The sequence below is a fragment of the Carassius carassius genome, chromosome 31 (genome assembly GCF_963082965.1).
Source record: "Carassius carassius chromosome 31, fCarCar2.1, whole genome shotgun sequence".
Lineage (NCBI taxonomy): Eukaryota > Metazoa > Chordata > Actinopteri > Cypriniformes > Cyprinidae > Carassius > Carassius carassius.
Window position 1 is genome coordinate 14107055 of NC_081785.1, and position 22366 is coordinate 14129420.

A 22366-nucleotide genomic window follows, 5' to 3' on the forward strand; every position below is an offset into this window, starting at 1 on the left:
CAGGTTTCACCAGGCACCTTTCACTGTTCAATAAATCCACCCTCCGGGGCATTTGATTTCACGCACCTCTTGTCGAGTGATTCTTCACCCCGTGACAATATAGACACTCACCTAAAGGATTATAAGGAACACCATAATAAGGCCACCATACGTGGCCTTGATTCAACAAGGTGCTGAAAGCATTCTTTAGAAATGTTGGCCCATATTGATAGGATAGCATCTTGCAGTTGATGGAGATTTGTGGGATGCACATCCAGGGCACGAAGCTCCCGATCCACCACATCCCAAAGATGCTCTATTGGGTTGAGATCTGGTGACTGTGGGGGCTATTTTAGTACAGTGAAATCATTGTCATGTTCAAGAAACCAATTTAAAATGATTCAAGCTTTGTGACATGGTGCATTATCCTGCTGGAAGTAGACATCAGAGGATGGGTACATGGTGGTCATTAAGGGATGGACATGGTCAGAAATAATGCTCAGGTAGGCGTGGCATTTAAACGATGCCCAATTGGCACTAAGGGGCCTAAAGTGTGCCAAGAAAATATCCCCCACACCATTACACCACCACCAGCAGCCTTCACAGTGGTAACAAGGCATGATGGATCCATGTTCTCATTCTGTTTACGCCAAATTCTGACTACCATCTGAATGTCTCAACAGAAATCGAGACTCATCAAACCAGGAAAAAAGTCTTCAACTGTCCAATTTTGGTGAGCTCGTGCAAATTGTAGCCTCTTTTTCCTATTTGTAGTGGAGATGAGTGGTACCCGGTGGGGTCTTCTGCTGTTGTAGCACATCTGCCTCAAGGTTGTGCGTGTTGTGGCTTCACAAATGCTTTGCTGCCTACCTCGGTTGTAAAGAGTGGTTATTTCAGTCAAAGTTGCTCTTCTATCAGCTTGAATCAGTCGGCCCATTCTCCTCTGACCTCTAGCATCAACAAGACATTTTCACCGACAGGACTGCCACTTACTGGATGTTTTTCCCTTTCACACCATTCTTTGTAAACCCTAGAAATGGTTGTGCGTGAAAATCCCAGTAACTGAGCAGATTGTGAAATACTCAGACCGGCCCATCTGGCACCAACAACCATGCCACGCTCAAAATTGCTTAAATCACCTTTTTTTTCCCATTCTGACATTCAGTTTGGAGTTCAGGAGATTGTCTTGACCAGGACCACACCCCTAAATGCATTGAAGCAACTGACATGTGATTGGTTGATTAGATAATTGCATTAATGAGAAATTGAACAGGTGTTCCTAATAATCGTTTATATATATAATTTTATATATATATAAACAGGCTCAGTTTTTTCACTGAATGTTAATATGTAACCCTGATCACAGTAAGTCTGTTGTGGAAACACAAACTGTTTCATGCTTCATCTCCATTACTCTTAAGAGAGGTGACTCGGCTACATTTGTCTGTGTGTATTATCTAAATGTAGTTCTCAACAGTTTTGCTGATGAAGGGGAGAGCAGTTGCTGTTCTAGATATGACCTCTAGTCGTGTCTGCACCCATTGCTGGGCTGGACATTTTCTGTTGTTCTTCTGTTTGGTCTTTACAATAAAAAACCCCAAGCAGATAGGACAAATCAGGCCAAACAATCGCCTGAGAGAGACGCAAGACAGGCAACGTGAGGCCAAAATAGCTGCGGGTCAATGAGGCTTGGCTACCGTGCTGGTGGGGATGTGCTTGCGAAAAGGGGTCGGATGCTGCTTTTACCCGTGAAGGGCTGCAGTGTCAGGTCCTCCGCACTCCTGTCTCTGCCCGTGTACACCAGAATGGAGTCGTTTCCCCTGCAGTTAACGCTGGTGTCAGCTGACAGGCATCCATCCAGATTGACTCTGACAGCACTGCTGGACACGGCCGCCAAGCTTACGACAGGCCCACGTGCGAATCTAACATCCCTGATGCACCCGCCAAAACCTGCAGTGCAGCAGAGAAGAGGATGAGAGAGAGACAAAGACAAAGACAGGAGAGTCAAAGGGAGAAAGATGTTTAAGTTACATTCTGAATTGGCCGGATTTAGTAAACTCCTGATAGATTGAGTACATTTTGAGAAAGTTTTTATCAGATCTATTTATTTTGAAAAACACCATAATTCTGTAACTATAATGACTCAAATAGTTTACTGCAGAAATAATAATGAACAATCCAAAATTGAAAACAGAGCTTGCACTCAAGTCAGAGAAATATATCAGAGGGCACTTCCAACTTAATTAGACGTTTTCAGGATAATAAACCTTCAAATAAACAGCAAGTGACTCACTGTGCAGAAGGCTGTGTTTGTTCAGGGCTGGGTGCTTCACTCCTGGTGGGACTCCCCCTAGATAGAGTGGAGAGCTGATGGTCAGAGGGCCACCTAAGCCCTTCCTGTCCTGTTCATATACACCATTGAGGCCAGCACTCGCTAACAGGCCTCTCTTCAGCACATTTAAAGTGTTCCAGCCCCCATCACAGTAGGAAAGGCCAACCCATACGCTCAACTCTGCCGTCTGTTCACCCCAACGCAACACCCAGAAAAGAACTCCACCCTGCAGCTCCGCCTGGATGTCATGAGGACACAAACAACAGTTACAAGGATGTTTTGAGACATTGCACAAATGTATTTCTGTATATATTGTTAATTAAATTATTTAATTTCAGATATAATACTGAGGTAATACCTGAATAGCAAGAAAAGTGCCATAACTAATTTAAAGTCATGTAATCTAAATGTATACAATTTAAATGCATTTAATATTATTTTTTTTTTAATTGCAGAATTTTGGTTATTAATTATTAATAATTAATTGCACTATATTAAGTGCAAGTAGACTGATATCCTTAATGTTTAGATTTAAGCAAACTTACCAAAATGAAATCTTTCCCATCTATATCATAAGCGAACAACAGCATTGCATTTAGCTGATCAGTTTTAAACTCAAATGCTATTTCAAAATAATCTCCTCCAGCGAATATTTCAGGCTTGACCTTCAGAAACCCTGAATATTAAAAAAAATCAAAGAAATACACTCTTAGAAAATGTCTACATTAACATTACAAATTATCACACCATGTTAAAGAAGACTAAAGCAGGACATACCATGTCCTAGGAAGTACGCCCCATCTTCAGAGACAGCAGGACAGCCCTCCCAACTTTCATAGGTCTCATGTTTTTCAAGTGCTGAGTCCCAGTCCAGAGGCTCCCATGCATCAGTAGTGCCACTGGATTTCTTCACCATCACATCTCTCAAACACCCAGCAAACCCCTGCTGCACCAGCTTGGCTTGACCTGTATACACATAACAAGCCCTTGCAACTCTTTGCAGATACACTGACACTGTCAATCAGATATTAGGAAATAAACTACCATTGTCTTCTCTAAGAATGGTGAAATTCTCTGGAATGCCTCCTATGAATACACCCGTGTTCTGACCAATGATGGTGTTCCCACTTGTGGCTGATGATGATCCTGTTGGGGGAAAAAAAAATATTTTGAGACTGTTCCTGGATGGTCTAATAATCAGAGCAGGGCAAAGCAGTATTCTAACAACTTTACTGTTATATACTAATGGTATCAGTTGGTGCTCCAGTGCAGATAAAGTCATATTACTCCAGTGACTGAGATTAAGTGATCCTCCCTCTAGTTGGAAAAATCCCCTGAGACCGCTTTGAGACAGGAAGCAGGAGACTCTGCTTCACACCTCCAGTCTTAATTGAAATGCAAGTTCAGGAAAGGAGAGGCTTCTTTGGCCTAATTATTCTAATCACACAATGAATGGCAACAATTAACCTTGATAATTCCTTTGCTTGAAATCTGTTCAAGTGGGGGGCTTTAAAGGCACTGAATAACCGAACAGGACAGAAATGAGGGTGTGTGGCTGGCCTATGAATATCATATGCGTGTGCGTCATTACCGCTGTATTGATTGTCGACAATGATTGTTCCCATGGCCTGTTTCCTGGTAGCGATCAGATGGTGCCACTGGTTGTCATTATAGCGTCTACCTCCATCGTTGCGAGGGCTGAGGGCCACAGCTGAGGCCTAGAATCAAACGCTGAGGGTTAATCACTCGCTCATCATGAACACAACACAACACAACACAACACCACACACACACACACACACACACACACACACTGCACAAATGATGGTTGATCAGCAGCTTTAGAAAGAGGAGACATACCTCTCCCTGTGCTACAGTAGAGCTTAGGAGGTTAAAATGCATAAAATAATGTAGAGTAAATGCTTTCAGTGCAGAACTGTAATTCGATCTTGAATGTAAAGAATGTAAAATGATTTGAAATACAGCATAAACAAATACACATAACTATGTTTTTGAACTGCAAAATAAATTTGCCAGTAAAAAAACGTTGAATGATTAGCTATGCCTTGTTTGAAGGTTCAATAAAAGTTTATAAAGTTTTGAAAAAGACAAAGAATGATTAATGGAACATTAGATAGAACAACAGACAGATAGAAAAAACAATGGATAGAATAACAGACAGAAAGCTGAACAACAAATAGAAAGACTGATAGAACAACAAAGAGACGGACAGAACTACATACTGTCAACAGACAAATTAAATGATAGAATGTTAGATAGAATGACATATACCATTCTGTATTGTGCACAATCCTAGTAGATACTGTTAAATTCACAGAAAGTCTTCCCTAAATTTCTGGAAGTAAACATTCCACTCCACAGTCAGCATTAAAACGAGTTTCAAGCTCAATAAAAGTGCAGTGTCACTAGATGTAACAGGTTGGCACATTTAGTTGATAAAGATTGTCACACTGACATATACCTAAAGCTAACTTTGACCAATTACGCTGCAATATCTGAGATTACAGAGAATTTGGAAAACTAGCACCAGAATCTCTCTTGGCACAGAACTATAGCCACTGAGGAATTCTGCCCGGAGATTGGACATTCCCCAAAAGCAGTAAATTTCAGGGGCTGGCACCATCAACATAAGACAGGGTTATTGTCCTGCTAAAATATGACATCATTCAGGTTCATACACTTAACAGCCTGACTGAGTGCTCTCCAGTGAAAGCACCGAGACACAAAGTATCACATCTCCTCTTTGTGATGAAGATTTAATGATCAAATCAATATCTGTGTGGATGCTGAGGGAAGTCAGCCCTGTGATATGCTTACTGCAGAGAGCAGGAGAGAGAGAGAGAAGGAGAAAAAGAAACAGCTTTAGGGAGAAGTCAGGACAGAGACAACACTGCATTCCTATCCCTCCTCCCTTTGAAAGTATTCAGTGGAGCTTCTTTACGATGGGGGATCAATTTTGCCACAAGTCACAACAACTAAAAGCCTTTCTGAATAAAATTGTCTGCCAGCAGTTTAATAGTTAACTTTAATTATTCCTGACCAAAGTGTGTTGCCTGAATTAATGTTTTTTTTAGATTTTTAAAAAAAATGCAATAAAATCATATCAGACTTGTTAAGTGAGAGGCAGACCTGTTCAGTGACATCATGACCTGAACATCTGATGTAATGTATCCAGTCAAGTTTCGGTCACGTGCCGTAAACATCAGCTAGGGAGTCCTAATGACTGAACCCTAAACCATCAGTCACAGTATTCACCAATTTTTAGAAAACATTGCAGCAATGCTAGAGGATATTTACACCACAAATCATCTACTTGCATAAATTAATTGCTAATTGTTCTCATGAATTATCAATTAGGTCTTGTTTCAAAGGAATTTTTTTTCCCCAGACAAATATACAAATACTGAGATTTGCTCAAAGAAATGGCTCAGCCAATACTGAAATTCAGTTTTTCTTTATTCACCCTCATGTCTTTTGTTCTTTGATTCTGTCTTCCATAAAGCACAAAAAGAGACATTCTGAAGGATGCACAGGTTGTTTTCTTCATTGTAAGTGCAAAGAATTTGGCCTTAAACCTGCCTTAAAAGTACCATTAAAGTCCATACAACCTATATAAACTGTACAATCCTATATATAAAAAGTAATTTAAAAGTTTGTTCACATATAAAATTAAAATAATCACCACAGTTCATTTTGTGTTTTCAAAATATTCAAAATTCTTATTCTGTATGGTTTTCACTAAAAAAGAAAAAAATGCATTGAGGGGGAAAAAGTATTATTACCAATTTTCATAATTTGTTTCTTCTTCTTCTTCCTATTATTATTATTGTTTTATTTTAAGCATTTTATTTCTTTTTATTTGTAATACCCCTTTTTTTTCATCATGTGAAAGTCAACCTGCGGCCCCATTGGAAATTTGCTGATAACTCTCAGTGGGCCCCAGAACCACTTCTTTAAAATGATCAGATTCACAACAGAAATGATTCAGTGAATACTTTTGAAGATACTGAAAATTCTCCCTTTAACTATAAAAAAACTAATGGTCAATGGAAAACAGTGAGCAAAGCACAAAGAAATTACGTACTAACACTCCAAAAAGTTACTCCAAAAACAATTTTGTGGCTCAACAATGATTTTCTGTTATTTTTTAAGACTCATAATAAATTATGTTGGCAATGGATACAGGCCTATTTATGAAGTTGACTTTATGTGGTTACAGAACTAATAAGGTGGTAATTAGCCTAGGCTTTTTCGTAATGTAATTAAATCGAATTGGCAATCATTTTTTTGATAATTAAAATCTGGCAAACAATTCTACTCTAAATGGCTAAGATCTTTAAATGGGTAAGCATGGTGGTAAGTGACCAACTATGGCAGCGATCCAACGTGTCCTTGTATTGAATCAAAGACGGAGCCGGACTCGGAGCCGTTTAGTCCATGTCAGTTTTTTTATTCGGCAAAACTTAAGCCCTTTTGACATTTTGCCTGACGTGGCTATATTAAAAAAAAATCCCCTCCCAAGACAACTCATTGTGGAGCAGCTGGACCTTCCCAGACCTGCGCTGGCCAGACTAATGCGGCGGAATTCTGCTTTAAGACCTGAAGCCCAGCGCTACTTTTTTTTTTTTTGCTAAAGAGAGATTCATCGAGGTCGTGGGAGAGGGCTACAGCCTAATCAAGACCTCTGTGTGGAAGTGCGTCCACACTGTCACCAACGCCCTTCTGCGCCATGCCGGGTATTACATCCTGGTGGATGGCACTCATTCCTATCGCCAATCCATCAGTGAATGATCAGGCGTAGGCTACTTATCGCAAAAGGAAGACGCGGCCATAAATGTGCAGGTTATAGTGGACCATAGGGGTGTGATATCTGACCTGGTGGCAAGGTCCAGCAACACTTCCTCTGACGAGAGGCTTGGTGCCCTTTTTTACGTTGCTTCCCCAGCATATTTTGTATCTAACTCTATCTCTCTCTCTCTGTTCATTGTAGATAGGTTGCTTTTTATTAAAAACATAAACCAATAATCAATACCGCATTAAACAGAAGTAACTGCAGCTGCTTGCCCATCAATTCTAATTGTAAAGTACCTTGCCATTAATATAAAAGTGTATCATATAATTTTTATAAGTCGTTAAACCCATGTCAAGAAGCGGCACAAGTGGCACAACGGGATGGATGATTAGCGAGGGATACCCGGTTTGTCTTACCGTCACAACATATCGTCTGAACATTACTGACCCTTTGATAATTTAATTTATAGTCTATATTTTACTGATAACTTAAACTATGTTAAAATAAATGTTACTGTAATAATTTGAGGAATGTTTCATTTGCATAGAACGTGTTGTCTTTCTTAACGCTGTATTGCACCTTCGCGTAAAGTGGAAAATCGATTCATGAGCAATCGATGCCAACTATTTCAGCACCCTGACTTTGGACAGCGCTCTTGTAATGTCGGACGTAAGAGGCAGCGTGCTAAGAAGCTTCCTAAGGGACACTTCGGGGAACACACTTAGAAACATCAACAACTTTGGTAAGATATACCTTTCGATGTCTTCTTAGCGCGCTAAGAGTGAACGTTATCGGGGAACCGGGCCCTGTTCCACAACAGTCCTATGGAAGCTGCTATAGGTTTTGGTGATGTAGTGTGAGCCATTAACATAGTGAGCAGCGTATTCTTGCTTAATAGCCCTTGAGTTTGTTTAAGATGAAATGGGCGCTGTCCATGCTACTAATGCAACTAATCATGCTTATGGGCTTTTGAGAGACGTTGTCTCCTCACTGTGCCTGGAAACCACTCATTAGTTGCTTATATCTGAGACATTGGGAAAAAACAGCATAATTTGTGACAGCCTTTACAGGAACTAAATACGCTTTCATGAGACAGTGTTTCATAAAATGCTCATTAATTTCATCATTAGAAAGAGTGTGTGGGGAAGCATACCAGTTTCCTGTGTCATGCTCAATTAGCATCCCATGGTGCTAATCCCATTAGAATTGTTGAATTCGTTAATGGGGGAACTAATGGGCATGCTATCAGGGGACATTAATTGGGCATGACACCACTTTTAGTTATAATTATCAAACTACCCCGACAAAATGTGTTTACGAATGCAAAACCGGCAATATTCAGCAATGGCACTTATTGGTGGGGAGAGTTTCTCGGTGGTCTCCTGGACACTAATGTGAAATCATCTTTCATGATTGCTTTCATCATCAGAGCAATAGACTCAACCCTGCATGCTAGTTCTGCGTGTGCATAATTAGCATGCTATAGCTATTCCCACTCAATGTCTGTGGGTAACAAGTTAATTGGTCCCAAACACTCTTTTAGCTGAAGATTTTTGCACAGAAGAACTTGATAGTTCTTCCATCAAAATGCACAAATTTCTGTCTAAAGCAGGTATCAAAGTAGATATAAAAATTCTGGCTGATATGATGTTCATAATTTTTTATGTTATTACTAGGGATGGGTACATCAATTCTGCAGTACTTATAAATTGATACTCACAAGCTACTTATAGCAGTATAAAAGTATAACAGTTTCCAAAAAAGCAACTTATTTGGTGCAAATGCCTTGAAAATATCAATATTAAAACGTGGGTTTCTGCATCACTTTACAATGTTTTCAGTAATTTTGTTTAATGATTGTGCCCAAACACCATTGACATATTTAGCTGACCTGTGTCAAGTGACTGTGAGAAGCTTGACATGAAGAAAATGGCATAAAATAAACATATACTTTTATTTTATTATTACTTAATGACAATAGGGGATTTTTTTACAAACATTTTTTATTTAATTGTGCTCATTTCTGCTTTGTAATAAATTTGCTAATAATGGCCAGTATTTGTCATGTAGATGTGATGATCTTTTTTCTTTCTTTCTTTCTTTCTTTCTTTATTTTTAATACCTATTTAAGAAATTATTAGAATTAGTTTCAGTATTTTAGAAATTGTAGAAATTGTTGAATCAGTATCATATTAAGGTTTGGTATAGTCAATCCCTAATTAATACCACAAAATAAATGGTAATATTACATTTAAACTAAACAAACTAAAATCAGTCATTGTAAATGTACTGTGCAGTATGAAAAATGATTTGCTAAATAATTGCTTAAGACTACATTTATCAGTGATAATACATTTTTAGAGTCTTTAAAAATTGACTGAAAATGTAATCTAAATATAAAATGCGAACATGAGCATGCACTATTAAATATCGACTGATATCGTTAAATGAAATCGCTAATGTCAGCCGATAAACAATACGGTACTGATATATAATACATGCCTTCCTGATGTGGAGGTTAGGATCTATTACATTTGAAGGGTTTGAAGCCTTTTTGTAGCATAAACAAACACACAGCAGTTTATGACAATGATGTACCTGAGGGTCAAAGAGGAAGTATGGACGGCCGTTGCGTATTTGCAGAGCAACATACTCCTCCTGTTCTCCAGGGGAAACTGCAAATAGCAAAAGCCCCTCCTCGACGCGTGTCCGGAAACTCAGCTGCAGGCCTGGAGAGACAGTCAATGCATGTTGCATATTAATCGACTGTTTTAATTGACAAAGTACTGTACAAAAAAACATTCTAAAGCTGCATAAAAGCATGTCAAAATGCATAAACACAGCAAAAATTACATTTATAAGAATGCAAGAGCAAATGACAAGATAAAAATGCCTAGAAGTGTGAGAAACTGAGCTCTAAGATGCCAGTGTGAATGTGTATGAGTGTGTAATGCCTGTGAGAAGAACAAAACATTGAGTGTTGTCTGAGCAGATCTACCCTTTAAGGACTTTATCCTAACCAAAAAAAAAAAAAAATCCCCATACCTGTTCTTAGTAAAACCTTTCACCATCTGACCTAAAATCAGACATAAAAAACACCTTTGAAGTGATATCCCTCTTCAAAATAAGTTAATTAATATGTTGAGGACTGTGACTACAAACCCACTCAAATACAGACTGCCTAGATTACAAAGATTATACTTAATCTATCTTTGAATCTCTGGTGGATTGAAGAGGTTGTAAGTCTGGCTGACCTCATGTAGAGCAGCAAGATGTTTCTTCAGGGTTCAGATATATAAAACTGATACAAAGATTATACCATCTGAATAACAACCCTACAGGACTGACTCTATATGATGGATTCAACTGGTAAAACTATTATATATTACATTATATAGGACACATGAAATGATTAAAGTGACAGTGAAGACATAAGACAATGTTGCAAAAGATTTCTACTTCAAATAAATGCATATTGTATGTATTTTACATTCATCAAAGAATCCTGAAAAAAAGTATAACAGTTTCCACAAAAATATTAGGTAGCAGAGCAGTTTTTGTCATTTTGACCATTTCTGGCATTTATAACAATATTGATAATGTTTCTTGAGCACCAAATAAGCATATTAAAACAATTTCTGAAGGATCATGTGACACTAAAAACTGGAGTAATGGCTGCTGAAATTCAAAATTAAACAACAGTAGTATGTCACGATATCACTGTTTTTACTGTATTTTTTTACTCAAATGAATGAAAGTCTTTGTGTGTGTGTGTGTGTGTGTCTATATATATATATATATATATATATATATATATATATATATATATATACATATATATATACAGTATATATTTAAAAAAAAATGTGTGCCAAAAGTCACGAAAAAATTATGTACATGTATAAACTGCATAGTGTTACAATTCCTTACATTTATATAGTGCTTTTCTGGGCACTCAAAGCACTTTATATAGAAGAGGGGAATCTCCTCAACCACCATCAGTATTACAAGTGTGGTGGGTAGATATATGTTATTTATATACTGTACATACCTTATGTTGGCTAAAATAAAATTTGTATAATTTTTTTAAACCCTCACTAAAAATGTATTTGAAATGTGAATGTATGAATTATTATCCTATTTTTATTCAATCACATATTTACCATGACATATATATGGTTGACTTTATCATGGGGATAGAACACCTTAATTCAGCCCTCAAGAAGGTGTTAAGAACACAAAGAGATCTTGTCTCATGTTGACCAAACAGTCTCAGTCCTGAGGAGGGTGGTGGGGAAGAACCTGGATCAGAAGTTGTAGTTTCAGCAGAGCAGATCTCTCTGGGGTGATCAGCTACGTTTTTTGAGAAGTACTTCTCATCTATCAGAACGTCTGGTCTATTACAGGTGAGGGAACATGGAGGCTAAAGGGACATCTGTGGGATTTGAGATCCCAGTGGAGCAGTGTGGTGCTGTATGCACTGACAGGCTTGTCCAGAAAAGCTGTGCTCAAGACTAACGCTAAGACATGGGAAAGATGTGAAGCACTTTAACATAAGGACTGCATCAGCACTTTAGGAAACAGGGTAATGCACCCACCAAATATGGAGACTATACATATGTATACACAGTATCATTATTCCAAATTCTACGTTTATTGAATCATTTTGTTTGAACAATTAAAAAACAATATGAAGCAACAATATATTTGGCAGCTGGTGGATAATGGGAATTGATGGGAACTGATGGGAACATGTTCATCCCAAAATATTTTTATCTTCCAAAAAAAAAAAAAAAAACATTATATCAGCTATAAGTAAAACAAACATGGCTATTTGGATTTAATCTGCTTAGTACATAACCTAAATAACTTCAGTCATGTTAGTATTATTGCGGCATTAATCAAGCTGTTGCGTATTAATGAGTTTTCAGGAAATGCTAATTACTGTCATAGATTCTGCAGCACCCCATTAAATATACAAATTACAGAATTAAAGAGCCAGGGCTTTTCATGATTAATCTTTAAATAGGGAAAACTAATGACGTCTGTACATACAGTAGTTTCCCCTCTACTTTCCACTGACTGAAGCCATTTGAAAAATCAATCAAATTAATTAAGGACAATAATTTGTTTCATTTAACATTTTGTACTACAATAGCATGTAGTCTTTGAAAATTGCTTCATTGCTCCCATTTTGGGAAACTGTACATTTATTCACTGCCAATGGAGAAATGAAAATAGACTGACTTGAAAAGAAAGAAATAAGTAAAATATATGAATACTACAGACAATGGGCAAACCAGACAAGCCTGAAATAAAATAAAATAAAATAAAATTTTACTGTTCTGATATGATTTTCACTGGTACTTTAACGCACACACATTTTACATAAACAGAAAAAAAGAACACAGTATATGCGGCTGTATTTCACTGACGATCAAACCTTAAGTCAATTCACCTCAACTTTATTACATTTTTAATTTAATTTAACTAATATCCTTTAACAAAGTCATTTCAAGCATAAGATTAGATGACCATTGATTTTGCTTCATTTATTGCTTTGGCTATACATTTCAATACTATACAAAGTATTTTTTCCCTGAGCATGCTATTTGTTCATCGCTTTTTGCTGTTGTCATTATGCCTCATTTCAGCCATTGAGCTTTTCAGTCCGATTTATCCAGTTCTCGAAGTTCAATAAACAAGCAGCTTATTTTCAGCAGGGACATCTTTGTGTTTTGGGGTAGTGCATCACAGAAATCAACAACACAAGCATTTGAAATACAACTGGAAATAAAATCAGATGAACTAAAGGTGTGGAAAGTGTAAAAAGAAAAGTCGGCTAAAAGGGGTGTTGACGTTCTGGTTTGTTCTTTGAGTTCCCTCATTAGTTGGTAGCCATTTATAATCCCAGCAGGCCCAAGGACGAGCTCACCACTTTGACTGCAGCCATTGATCAATTAGGGAGTGAGCTGAACTCAACTCAGGGCTTGATTTATAAAGATTTATCCGTTTGTCATTATTTAAGAAAAAAACTGGAAATTGCAGTGCTAAATGTTCATAGAGTTAGAGGGGGAAATTGCCATTTATTTCCTGAAATTGCAAGGTCACAAAGGGTCACCCATTTATATGCACGTTCTTTAAGGAGGCAATTTAATGTCCCCGACTTCTTAGGGAGGATCTACTAATTGCCTCGTTTTATTATAAATATAGTCAGATTTGAAAGATATCTTACAAAAAAGTGCTCGTGACATGACATGGTTTCATGTTCGTTTGTGGATTAGGCAGCACGGAGAGACTGGGGAATGGAGGAGTGTAAATGGCATAAACCTTGCATAAAGCACTTCTACACCGCAAATTCTCACCAGTGAATCACTTTTCATGCTAAAGAATTTACCACATAGCACAAAAAAAAAACAAAAAAAAAAAACAACAACTCATAAACTTTATCCTCATGTCACTCAGAAGAGGTCATCTGATGTTTGCCTCCTGCCACATCACACTGACCATTCTGATAACGTAAAGCAATGCCTTTCCGAGCTTTTAATGCAATTAAAGCGCAAGTAATCTAAACAAATGGCAAGCTGAAGGATTTTTGCATTAGTAGATGAACCGAAACCTGTATTAATTTGAAACTCAATTCCCCAATTATGTTTGTAAACAAAAGTATAATTGCCCTTTGTCTAATCATGGAAGTCATTAATACATCAGTATGGAGAAGAGTGAGGAAAGGAGTGAGTGATGAATTAAGAGTGTTTAAGGTGTAGCGATGGGGTTGGAGTGGACACATGAATTGAATTTTAAAATGCTTTCGGATTGGAAAGAAAAGTTAGTTTGGAACCAACACAAATCTACGGAGCCCCGCACGTCACCTGTAGGAGAAAAAAAAAAACAATCCGTTTTGCAATCTGCCCCCTCAGTTTATAAACCGTACTCATAAACTCTTCCCTCGGTTTAACAAATCGTGCCCACGAATTTCCAATCCGTGCGCTCAGATTTGGTAAACCGCACCCTCGGTTTTTGAATCCGTAGGCTACCCACGAATTCATAATTCGTGCGCACGCTTTCGCAATCCGTTCTCTCGGATTTGTAAACTGACACGTATTTGTGCCTCCGCCCCCACCGGCAGATTCATTTCTGTTTATTAAACATTATTTTTCAGCATTTACAGCATTCACAAAATAGTCTTCTTTTTAGCGTTTATTTTATATTTATCAGCAATAGAAGACACAGCTGCCTGTGTTTTATGGCAAAAAAAAATGCTACAAAGAAGAAAATAAGGGTAAAAAGCAATACAAAACAAATAATATGCCGGTTATGTTTTCATTCCTTTTCTCTCTAACTGAATGCAATGTTATGTTTGCCCTAATTATTTAATAATAACATTAATAGTGAAACAAGCATAGCTCCGGCAGGTGGGGTAGGGTGGGGTGGGTGGAGCTTAGTATAATAAAATCACAAAAATAAGTTTTCATGTTAAGAAAGAATTGTACACAAGCATTTCGAAAACTGTCAAAGGTTATTTAAAAATAAAGCATTCATGAATTTTTTTATGACAAAATTTTTACTGTCTTAAGTGTACTCATTTATTTAGCCTATAAATTAAAATTATAAAAATAGCTTTCTTTTTATTTTATAATTAATATATATATTATTATACAGGTTATGCATAAGAAGCTTTTATCCAAAACAACTTACAAAAGAGGAAAAATATACTCCAGAGTCAGTCACAGTGCCAGGTTTATTGTACAATAATAATCAAGTGCTAAGATTATCACAAATTAAACAAGATTTTGATGCACATCTTTCTTACTAAATCGTTACATTTCACCTCGTACTACTACATTTGATAGAGAATCACTTAAGACACTTTGCTGTAAGTCTATTCCACATAATAATATTCAATAAAACTGTATGTTAACACGTAGGAGCTTGCTGCATGAATCTGTGAGTACGGTTTACAAATACGAGAGAACAGATTGCGAAAGCGTGCGCACGGATTATGAATTTGTGGGTACGGATTCAAAAACCGAGGTTACAATTTACCAAATCTGAGCGCACGGATTGGAAATTCGTGGGCACGGTTTAATTAATCCGTTGGCACAATTTATTAAACAGAGGGAACAGTTTATGAATTCGTTAGTACGGTTTATAAACTGAGGGGACGGTTTGCAAAACCGTCACCACGGATTGATTTTTTTTCTCCTACAGGTGACGTCCCGGTGTCACAGTGTCTGGTTTGTGTTCCCTGGGTAACCACTAGATGTCCTCCTTCCCCACGGTGTCTGTCACTTTCTGAACTACATTCCCCACGATCCTTGTTTCTTCATTGCACTCAGCTGTCCCTGGTCACTAATCATTGCACTCAGTCAATTCCTCATTAGCATTGTCATTTCCCTGTGTATATATACCCTGTCTGTTTTAGTATGTGTTACGGAGTCCTTGTATTTATCACGCCACTTCTGAGTTCTGTTCTTGCCCGGTTGTCTTGTGCTTGTTTATGTTCGATTGATTCTTTGGTTTTGACCCCTGGCTGGACTGGATATCGGTATAACGGTTTTCTCCTAATACACTTACTGCTCTTGGCTCTACCTCGTCATCTGTTCTAGTGTGGATCGTGATAGAAGGACTCCGTCATGCTAAGATCCAGCGGTGTGGGATTTCGTATACGTTCCCCAGCCACAGCACAAGGGGGCCGCCGGCCCAGCGCCACTGCCCAAGATGGCTGCCGGCCAAGCACCACTGCCCAAGATGGCCGCCGGTCCAGCACCACTGCCCAGGATGCCCTCCGGTCCGGAGTCATGGCACAAGATGGCCGCTTGTCCATCGCCTCTACACGGGATGACAGCCACAGTTGACCCTCCAGAGTCGAGTCGGGTTCCCGTTGACCCTTCAGAGTCGAGTCGGGTTCCCGTTGACCCTTCAGAGTTGAGTCGGGTTCCCGTTGACCCTCCACAGTCGAGTCGGGTTCCCGTTGACCCTCCACAGACGAGTCGGGTTCCCGTTGACCCTCCACAGACGAGTCGGGTTCCCGTTGACCCTCCACAGACGAGTCGGGTTCCCGTTGACCCTCCACAGACGAGTCGGGTTCCCGTTGACCCCCCAGAGTCGAGTCGGGTTCCCGTTGACCCCCCAGAGTCGAGTCAGGTTCCCGTTGACCCCCCAGAGTCGAGTCAGGTTCCCGTTGACCCCCCAGAGTCGAGTCAGGTTCTCGTTGACCCCCCAGAGTCGAGTCAAGTCACCGTGGACACTCCAGAGTCAGGTCAAGTCACCGTGGACACTCCAGAGTCAGGTCAAGTCACCGTTGACACTCCAGAGTCAGGTCAAGTCACCGTTGACACTCCAGAGTCAGGTCAAGTCACCTTTGACACTCATGAGTTAAGCACTACCACAGTTAGACCTCAGGAGTCAAGTCACTGGTGATCTTCAAGGACAGAGTCAAGTCATCAATGATCTTCATGGGCAAAGTCAAGTCACCAGTGTTCTTCATGGGCAAGGTCAAGTCACCGACTAACTTCATGGGCAAAGGCAAGTCAACATTGATCTTCATGAACAAATGCAAGTCATCATTGATCTTCATGAGCAGAGTCAGGTCACCAATGATCTTCATGAGCAGAGTCAGGTTACCAATGATCCTCATGAGCAGAGTCAGGTCACCAATGATCTTTATGAGCAGAGTCAAGTCACCATTGATCTTCCTGAATCCAGTCTAAACTCTGCGGAACTACCAGAGCTTCTCCACGTCTCTGCTGAACTACCAAAGCCTCCCCACGTCTCTGCTGAACTACCAGAGCCTCTCCACGTCTCAGCCAAACTCTCTGAGCGCTCGACTGATCCTGTCGTGGCCACGGAGGCCACCCTTAACTTGTTCATGTTCTCTGTTTCAGACTTGCCTATCCAGACTTGCTCTCATGTATCATCGATCCCACTGTGGTGGTCTTCTGCGGCGCCTTGGTGGGCTTCTGTCTCGACCGCACAGCTGTGGTGGTCTTCTGCGCCATCCTTGTGGGCTTCTGTCTCAACCGCACGGAGGTGGTGGTCTTCTGTGCCGCCCTGGTGGGCTTCTGTTTCGACCGCACGGATGTGGTGGTCTTCTGTGCCGCCCTGGTGGGCTTCTGTCTCGACCGCACGGATATGGTGGTCTGCTGCGCCGCCCTGGTGGGCTCCTGTCTCGACCGCACGGCTGTGGTGGTCTTCTGTGCCGCCCTGGTGGGCTCCTGTCTCGACAGCACGGCTGTGGTGGTCTTCTGCGCCGCCCTGGTGGGCTTCTGTCTCGACCGCATGGTTGTGGTGGTCTTCTGCGCCGCCCTGGTGGGCTTCTGTTTCAATCGCACGGGCATGGCTCCAGTTCCACCTTGCTCCACCCTGGATTACTGCCCTGTCGGTTCGGCCCTGGGCCACTGAACTTTCTATCCTTGCTGGATTTGTGTTTTGTTGTTGTTTTGTTTTGTTGTTTGCCCTTTTCTCTCTGTTCCCCTCTATGAATCTGATCCTCCATCCCTCCCCCTGAGCCTCCACCAGTCCACCTCCCTCCTGGTCTCCTTGTTGTGTTGTTGTTGTTGTTGTTTTTTTTCCCCACTTCCTGTCCCTGTTCCCTTCTATGGACCTGGCCCTCCATGCCTCCCCCTTATCCTCCACCAGTCCACCTCCCGCCTGGACTCTTGTTTTGTCGGTCACGTCTTGGAGCGTCTGGTAGCCACTCCGTAGAGAGGGGGTTATGTCACAGTGTCTGGTTTGTGTTCCCTGGGTAACCACTAGATGTCCTCCTTCCCCACGGTGTCTGTCACTTTCTGAACTACATTCCCCACGATTCTTGTTTCTTCATTGCACTCAGCTGTCCCTGGTCACTAATCATTGCACTCAGTCAATTCCTCATTAGCATTGTCATTTCTCTGTGTATATATACCCTGTCTGTTTTAGTATGTGTTACGGAGTCCTTGTATTTATCACGCCACTTCTGAGTTCTGTTCTTGTCCGGTTGTCTTGTGCTTGTTTGTTCGATTGATACTTTGGTTTTGACCCCTGCCTGGACTGGATATCGATGTAACGGTTTTCTCCTAATAAACTTACTGCTATTGGATCTACCTCGTCATCTGTTCTCGTGTGGATCGTGACATCCGGGTACAAATCAATACAAATGTCAAGATTCAAGATCAAGTTTACATTTAGTCTTAATGTTAATAATTGCTCATTCTGTTTTAAACTACATAACTGTTAATTAGCACCAGCCTGAAACACAACTGCCAATTAAGGTAATTCCACATTATAATGGGCACACATACATGTGATTGTACTCTATTTGTCCCTGGAAGTCTTATGTTGCATTATTAGTGTAGCAATCAACGTTTATTGAATGATTTTCTGTCAGCTGATCATATTCAATAATAATTGTTTAAGTTCAACAACAATTTATGTATTATTTGACAATAATTTTCATAAATTCAAAATCACATCAACTAGAATTTTCACATTTAACTTTGTTTGGTGAAATGTCAAGTTTGAAATTGAATGTTTGAATGTGGGCAAAAATCTTCCCACGTAGATTTTGTATCATTTTTTTCTGAGTGAATATCTGAATTCTCCTGAAAATACACCATATTATGTAAATAAAATGGGTACTAATCTGTATTCCATGATCAATCATGCATTTTGAGGCACATAGAGACAATGAGATCCCGTACCTGTGAAGTCAGTGTTGACAGGCAAAGTGGAGCTGGGAAACCTGAAGTAGCCATTCCCTGTGAAGCGTCTCCCCCTTATAACCCGACCCTGGGTGTCAGATAAAGACACATCCGTCCGCTCCACATGGTACAAAGGTGGAGGCCCGTTGAGCTCGGCAGGGGCATCCCAGGAAACCTTCATCACTGTCATATTCAGCGACCTTAATGTAGGGGTGCTCAGACCTGCAGGAGCTATCATGACAGAAAATAGGAAAGTATATAGAGATATGAGAATTAAAAAAAAGAAATGTGCATTTATAGTCATCGCTCAGTTGCATGCATGCTGCTGTAATGATCTAATGGGGCTCTCATGTAGGCTGAGAGGAGGTAAATTACTTGGGCCTGACACATCCTCTGTGCATTTAGCCCACTCTGCCTGTCAGGACGTCCACACCAGCAGTGCTAATAAAAACACTCCATAGGGAATGGACGTGTTGTCTTCCAAGGCTCATCACGGCACACAAGTCATAAATTATACTCAATCAATAGCTCTTGAGTCTATATAATTGAAACTCTGATATCATTTCAAATCCCTCCCGCTGATTTAATAGGATTTGTGTGAAGTCTCGCTGGACATTTATCATTTTTGCCTTAAAACATAAGGCTGTAAAAATGAAGTGTGACTGACATGGCTTCATGTGCCCTTAAGTACTTAAAAGTAAGTGATTATTCATGAAGAGTCTCCAGGTGGTGGAAACTTGTTAAAGGGACAGTTCACCCAACAATGTTGATAATTCTGTCATCATTTACACAATCAGCAATTTGTGAATAAATTGTTCCTTTAATTGCATCTTTTTAATTAATCAGTTGTTCCAGTTCAGGTAACTTGGCCACAAAGGTTTGGAATGACATGTGGGCAAGTAAATGATAGCAGAGTTTTCATTATTGAGTTTTAATATTTTTCCAGTAAAGTCCTGAACAAATTTAAAACAACACAGTAGTGTAGCTTGGTTAAGAAATTAATATTTTTCAAATAATTGCATTTAATGTTTTGACATGGCTCACAGGCTCAGCAAAAAGGTTAATATTGTCTTCATCATATTATTGACTAAGTCAAAGACAGACATGTCTAGCACCAATTACAGCCTTGCTTGAGTGTTTTCTGTATTTATACAACCTGACATTTTCCGTGGAACTATAATACTTATTTCTGTAACAGGAAAATTATTGATTTATGCATAATTGTCTAACCCTCTCAGGTTGGGGTGGGGGGGGGGGGGGTGGGGGGTGGATATATGCATACCATATTTCGAGTCAATGAAGTGTACAGGCTGGGTACACTTGCTCTGCTTGTCTTTATGGATGTAATATACATAAAACATTACCATCAACTCTTGATTAGCTGTTCACATTTCAACAAGATCAATAATGGCAGTGGTGCTTCCTGTTTAAAATGCTACAGGCTTATGTCCTCATCAGAGAGGGCGAGTACTCTCAAATGAGAATTATGGTTCCTTTTACACAGAAAAAGGAGAAGTCTTTTGGAGGAATTATGAATATTTGTTGAACATTTTTTTAGCAGTCTAATGTAAAATAACAAACACACACACAAACACACACACACACACATATGTGTGTGTGTGTGTGTGTGTACACCCCGGATTCCAGAAAAGTTGGGACGTTTTTTAAATTTTAATAAAATGAAAACTAAAAGACTTTCAAATCACATGAGCCAATATTTTATTCACAATAGAACATAGATAACATAGCAAATGTTTAAACTGAGAAAGTTTACAATTTTATGCACAAAATGAGCTCATTTCAATTTTGATTTCTGCTACAGGTCTCAAAAGAGTTGGGACAGGGCATGTTTATCATGGTGTAGCATCTCCTTTTCTTTTCAAAACAGTTTGAAGACGTCTGGGCATTGAGGCTATGAGTTGCTGGAGTTTTGCTGTTGGAATTTGGTCCCATTCTTGCCTTATATAGATTTCCAGCTGCTGAAGAGTTCTTGGTCGTCTTTGACGTATTTTTCGTTTAATGATGCGCCAAATGTTCTCTATAGGTGAAAGATCTGGACTGCAGGCAGGCCAGGTTAGCACCCGGACTCTTCTACGACGAAGCCATGCTGTTGTTATAGCTGCAGTATGTGGTTTTGCATTGTCCTGCTGAAATAAACAAGGCCTTCCCTGAAATAGACGTTGTTTGGAGGGAAGCATATGTTGCTCTAAAACCTTTATATACCTTTCAGCATTCACAGAGCCTTCCAAAACATGCAAGCTGCCCATACCGTATGCACTTATGCACCCCCATACCATCAGAGATGCTGGCTTTTGAACTGAACGCTGATAACATGCTGGAAGGTCTCCCTCCTCTTTAGCCCGGAGGACACGGCGTCCGTGATTTCCAACAAGAATGTCAAATTTGGACTCGTCTGACCATAAAACACTATTCCACTTTGAAATAGTCCATTTTAAATGAGCCTTGGCCCACAGGACACGACGGCGCTTCTGGACCATGTTCACATATGGCTTCCTTTTTGCATGATAGAGCTTTAGTTGGCATCTGCTGATGGCACGGCGGATTGTGTTTACCGACAGTGGTTTCTGAAAGTATTCCTGGGCCCATTTAGTAATGTCATTGACACAATCATGCCGATGAGTGATGCAGTGTCGTCTGAGAGCCCGAAGACCACGGGCATCCAATAAAGGTCTCCGGCCTTATCCCTTACGCACAGTGATTTCTCCAGTTTCTCTGAATATTTTGATGATGTTATGCACTGTAGATGATGAGATTTGCAAAGCCTTTGCAATTTGACGTTGAGGAACATTGTTTTAAAAGTTTTCCACAATTTTTTTACGCAGTCTTTCACAGATTGGAGAGCCTCTGCCCATCTTTACTTCTGAGAGACTCTGCTTCTCTAAGACAAAGCTTTTATAGCTAATCATGTTACAGACCTGATATCAATTAACTTAATTAATCACTAGATGTTCTCCCAGCTGAATCTTTTCAAAACTGCTTGCTTTTTTAGCCATTTGTTGCCCCCGTGCCAACTTTTTTGAGACCTGTAGCAGGCATTACATTTTAAATGAGCTAATTAAGTGGATAAAAGTGTAAAATTTCTCAGTTTAAACATTTGCTACGTTATCTATGTTCTATTGTGAATAAAATATTGGCTCATGTGATTTGAAATTCCTTTAGTTTTCATTTTATTAAAATTTAAAAAACGTCCCAACTTTTCCGGAATTCGGGTTGTATATATACGTGTGTGTGTTTGTTATTTTACATTAGACTGCTAAAAAATGTTTAACAAATATTCATTATATATACAGTACAGACCAAAAGTTTGGACACATCTTCTCATTCAAAGAGTTTTCTTTATTTTCATGACTATGAAAATTGTAGATTCACACTGAAGGCATCAAAACTATGAATTAACACATGTGGAATTATATATGGAATTATATACATAACAAAAAAGTGTGAAACAACTGAAAATACGTCATATTCTAGGTTCTTCAAGGTAGCCACCTTTTGCTTTGATTACTGCTTTGCACACTCTTGGCATTCTCTTGATGAGCT

General features: G+C 39.6%; 1 protein-coding gene across 1 annotated transcript in view; it reads right to left on the reverse strand.

The window, feature by feature from the left end:
* Positions 1-22366, reverse strand: part of LOC132111610 (usherin-like) — a 234161-nt gene that overhangs the window by 150247 nt on the left and 61548 nt on the right. Inside the window, exons 21-28 of the mRNA XM_059519061.1 lie at positions 18806-19036; positions 9723-9853; positions 3903-4029; positions 3356-3457; positions 3089-3277; positions 2857-2987; positions 2273-2549; positions 1726-1929 (exon numbers count right to left, since the gene is read on the reverse strand). Coding sequence (XP_059375044.1) covers positions 1726-1929; positions 2273-2549; positions 2857-2987; positions 3089-3277; positions 3356-3457; positions 3903-4029; positions 9723-9853; positions 18806-19036 — 1392 coding nt within the window. The remainder of the gene's footprint in view (positions 1-1725; positions 1930-2272; positions 2550-2856; positions 2988-3088; positions 3278-3355; positions 3458-3902; positions 4030-9722; positions 9854-18805; positions 19037-22366) is intronic.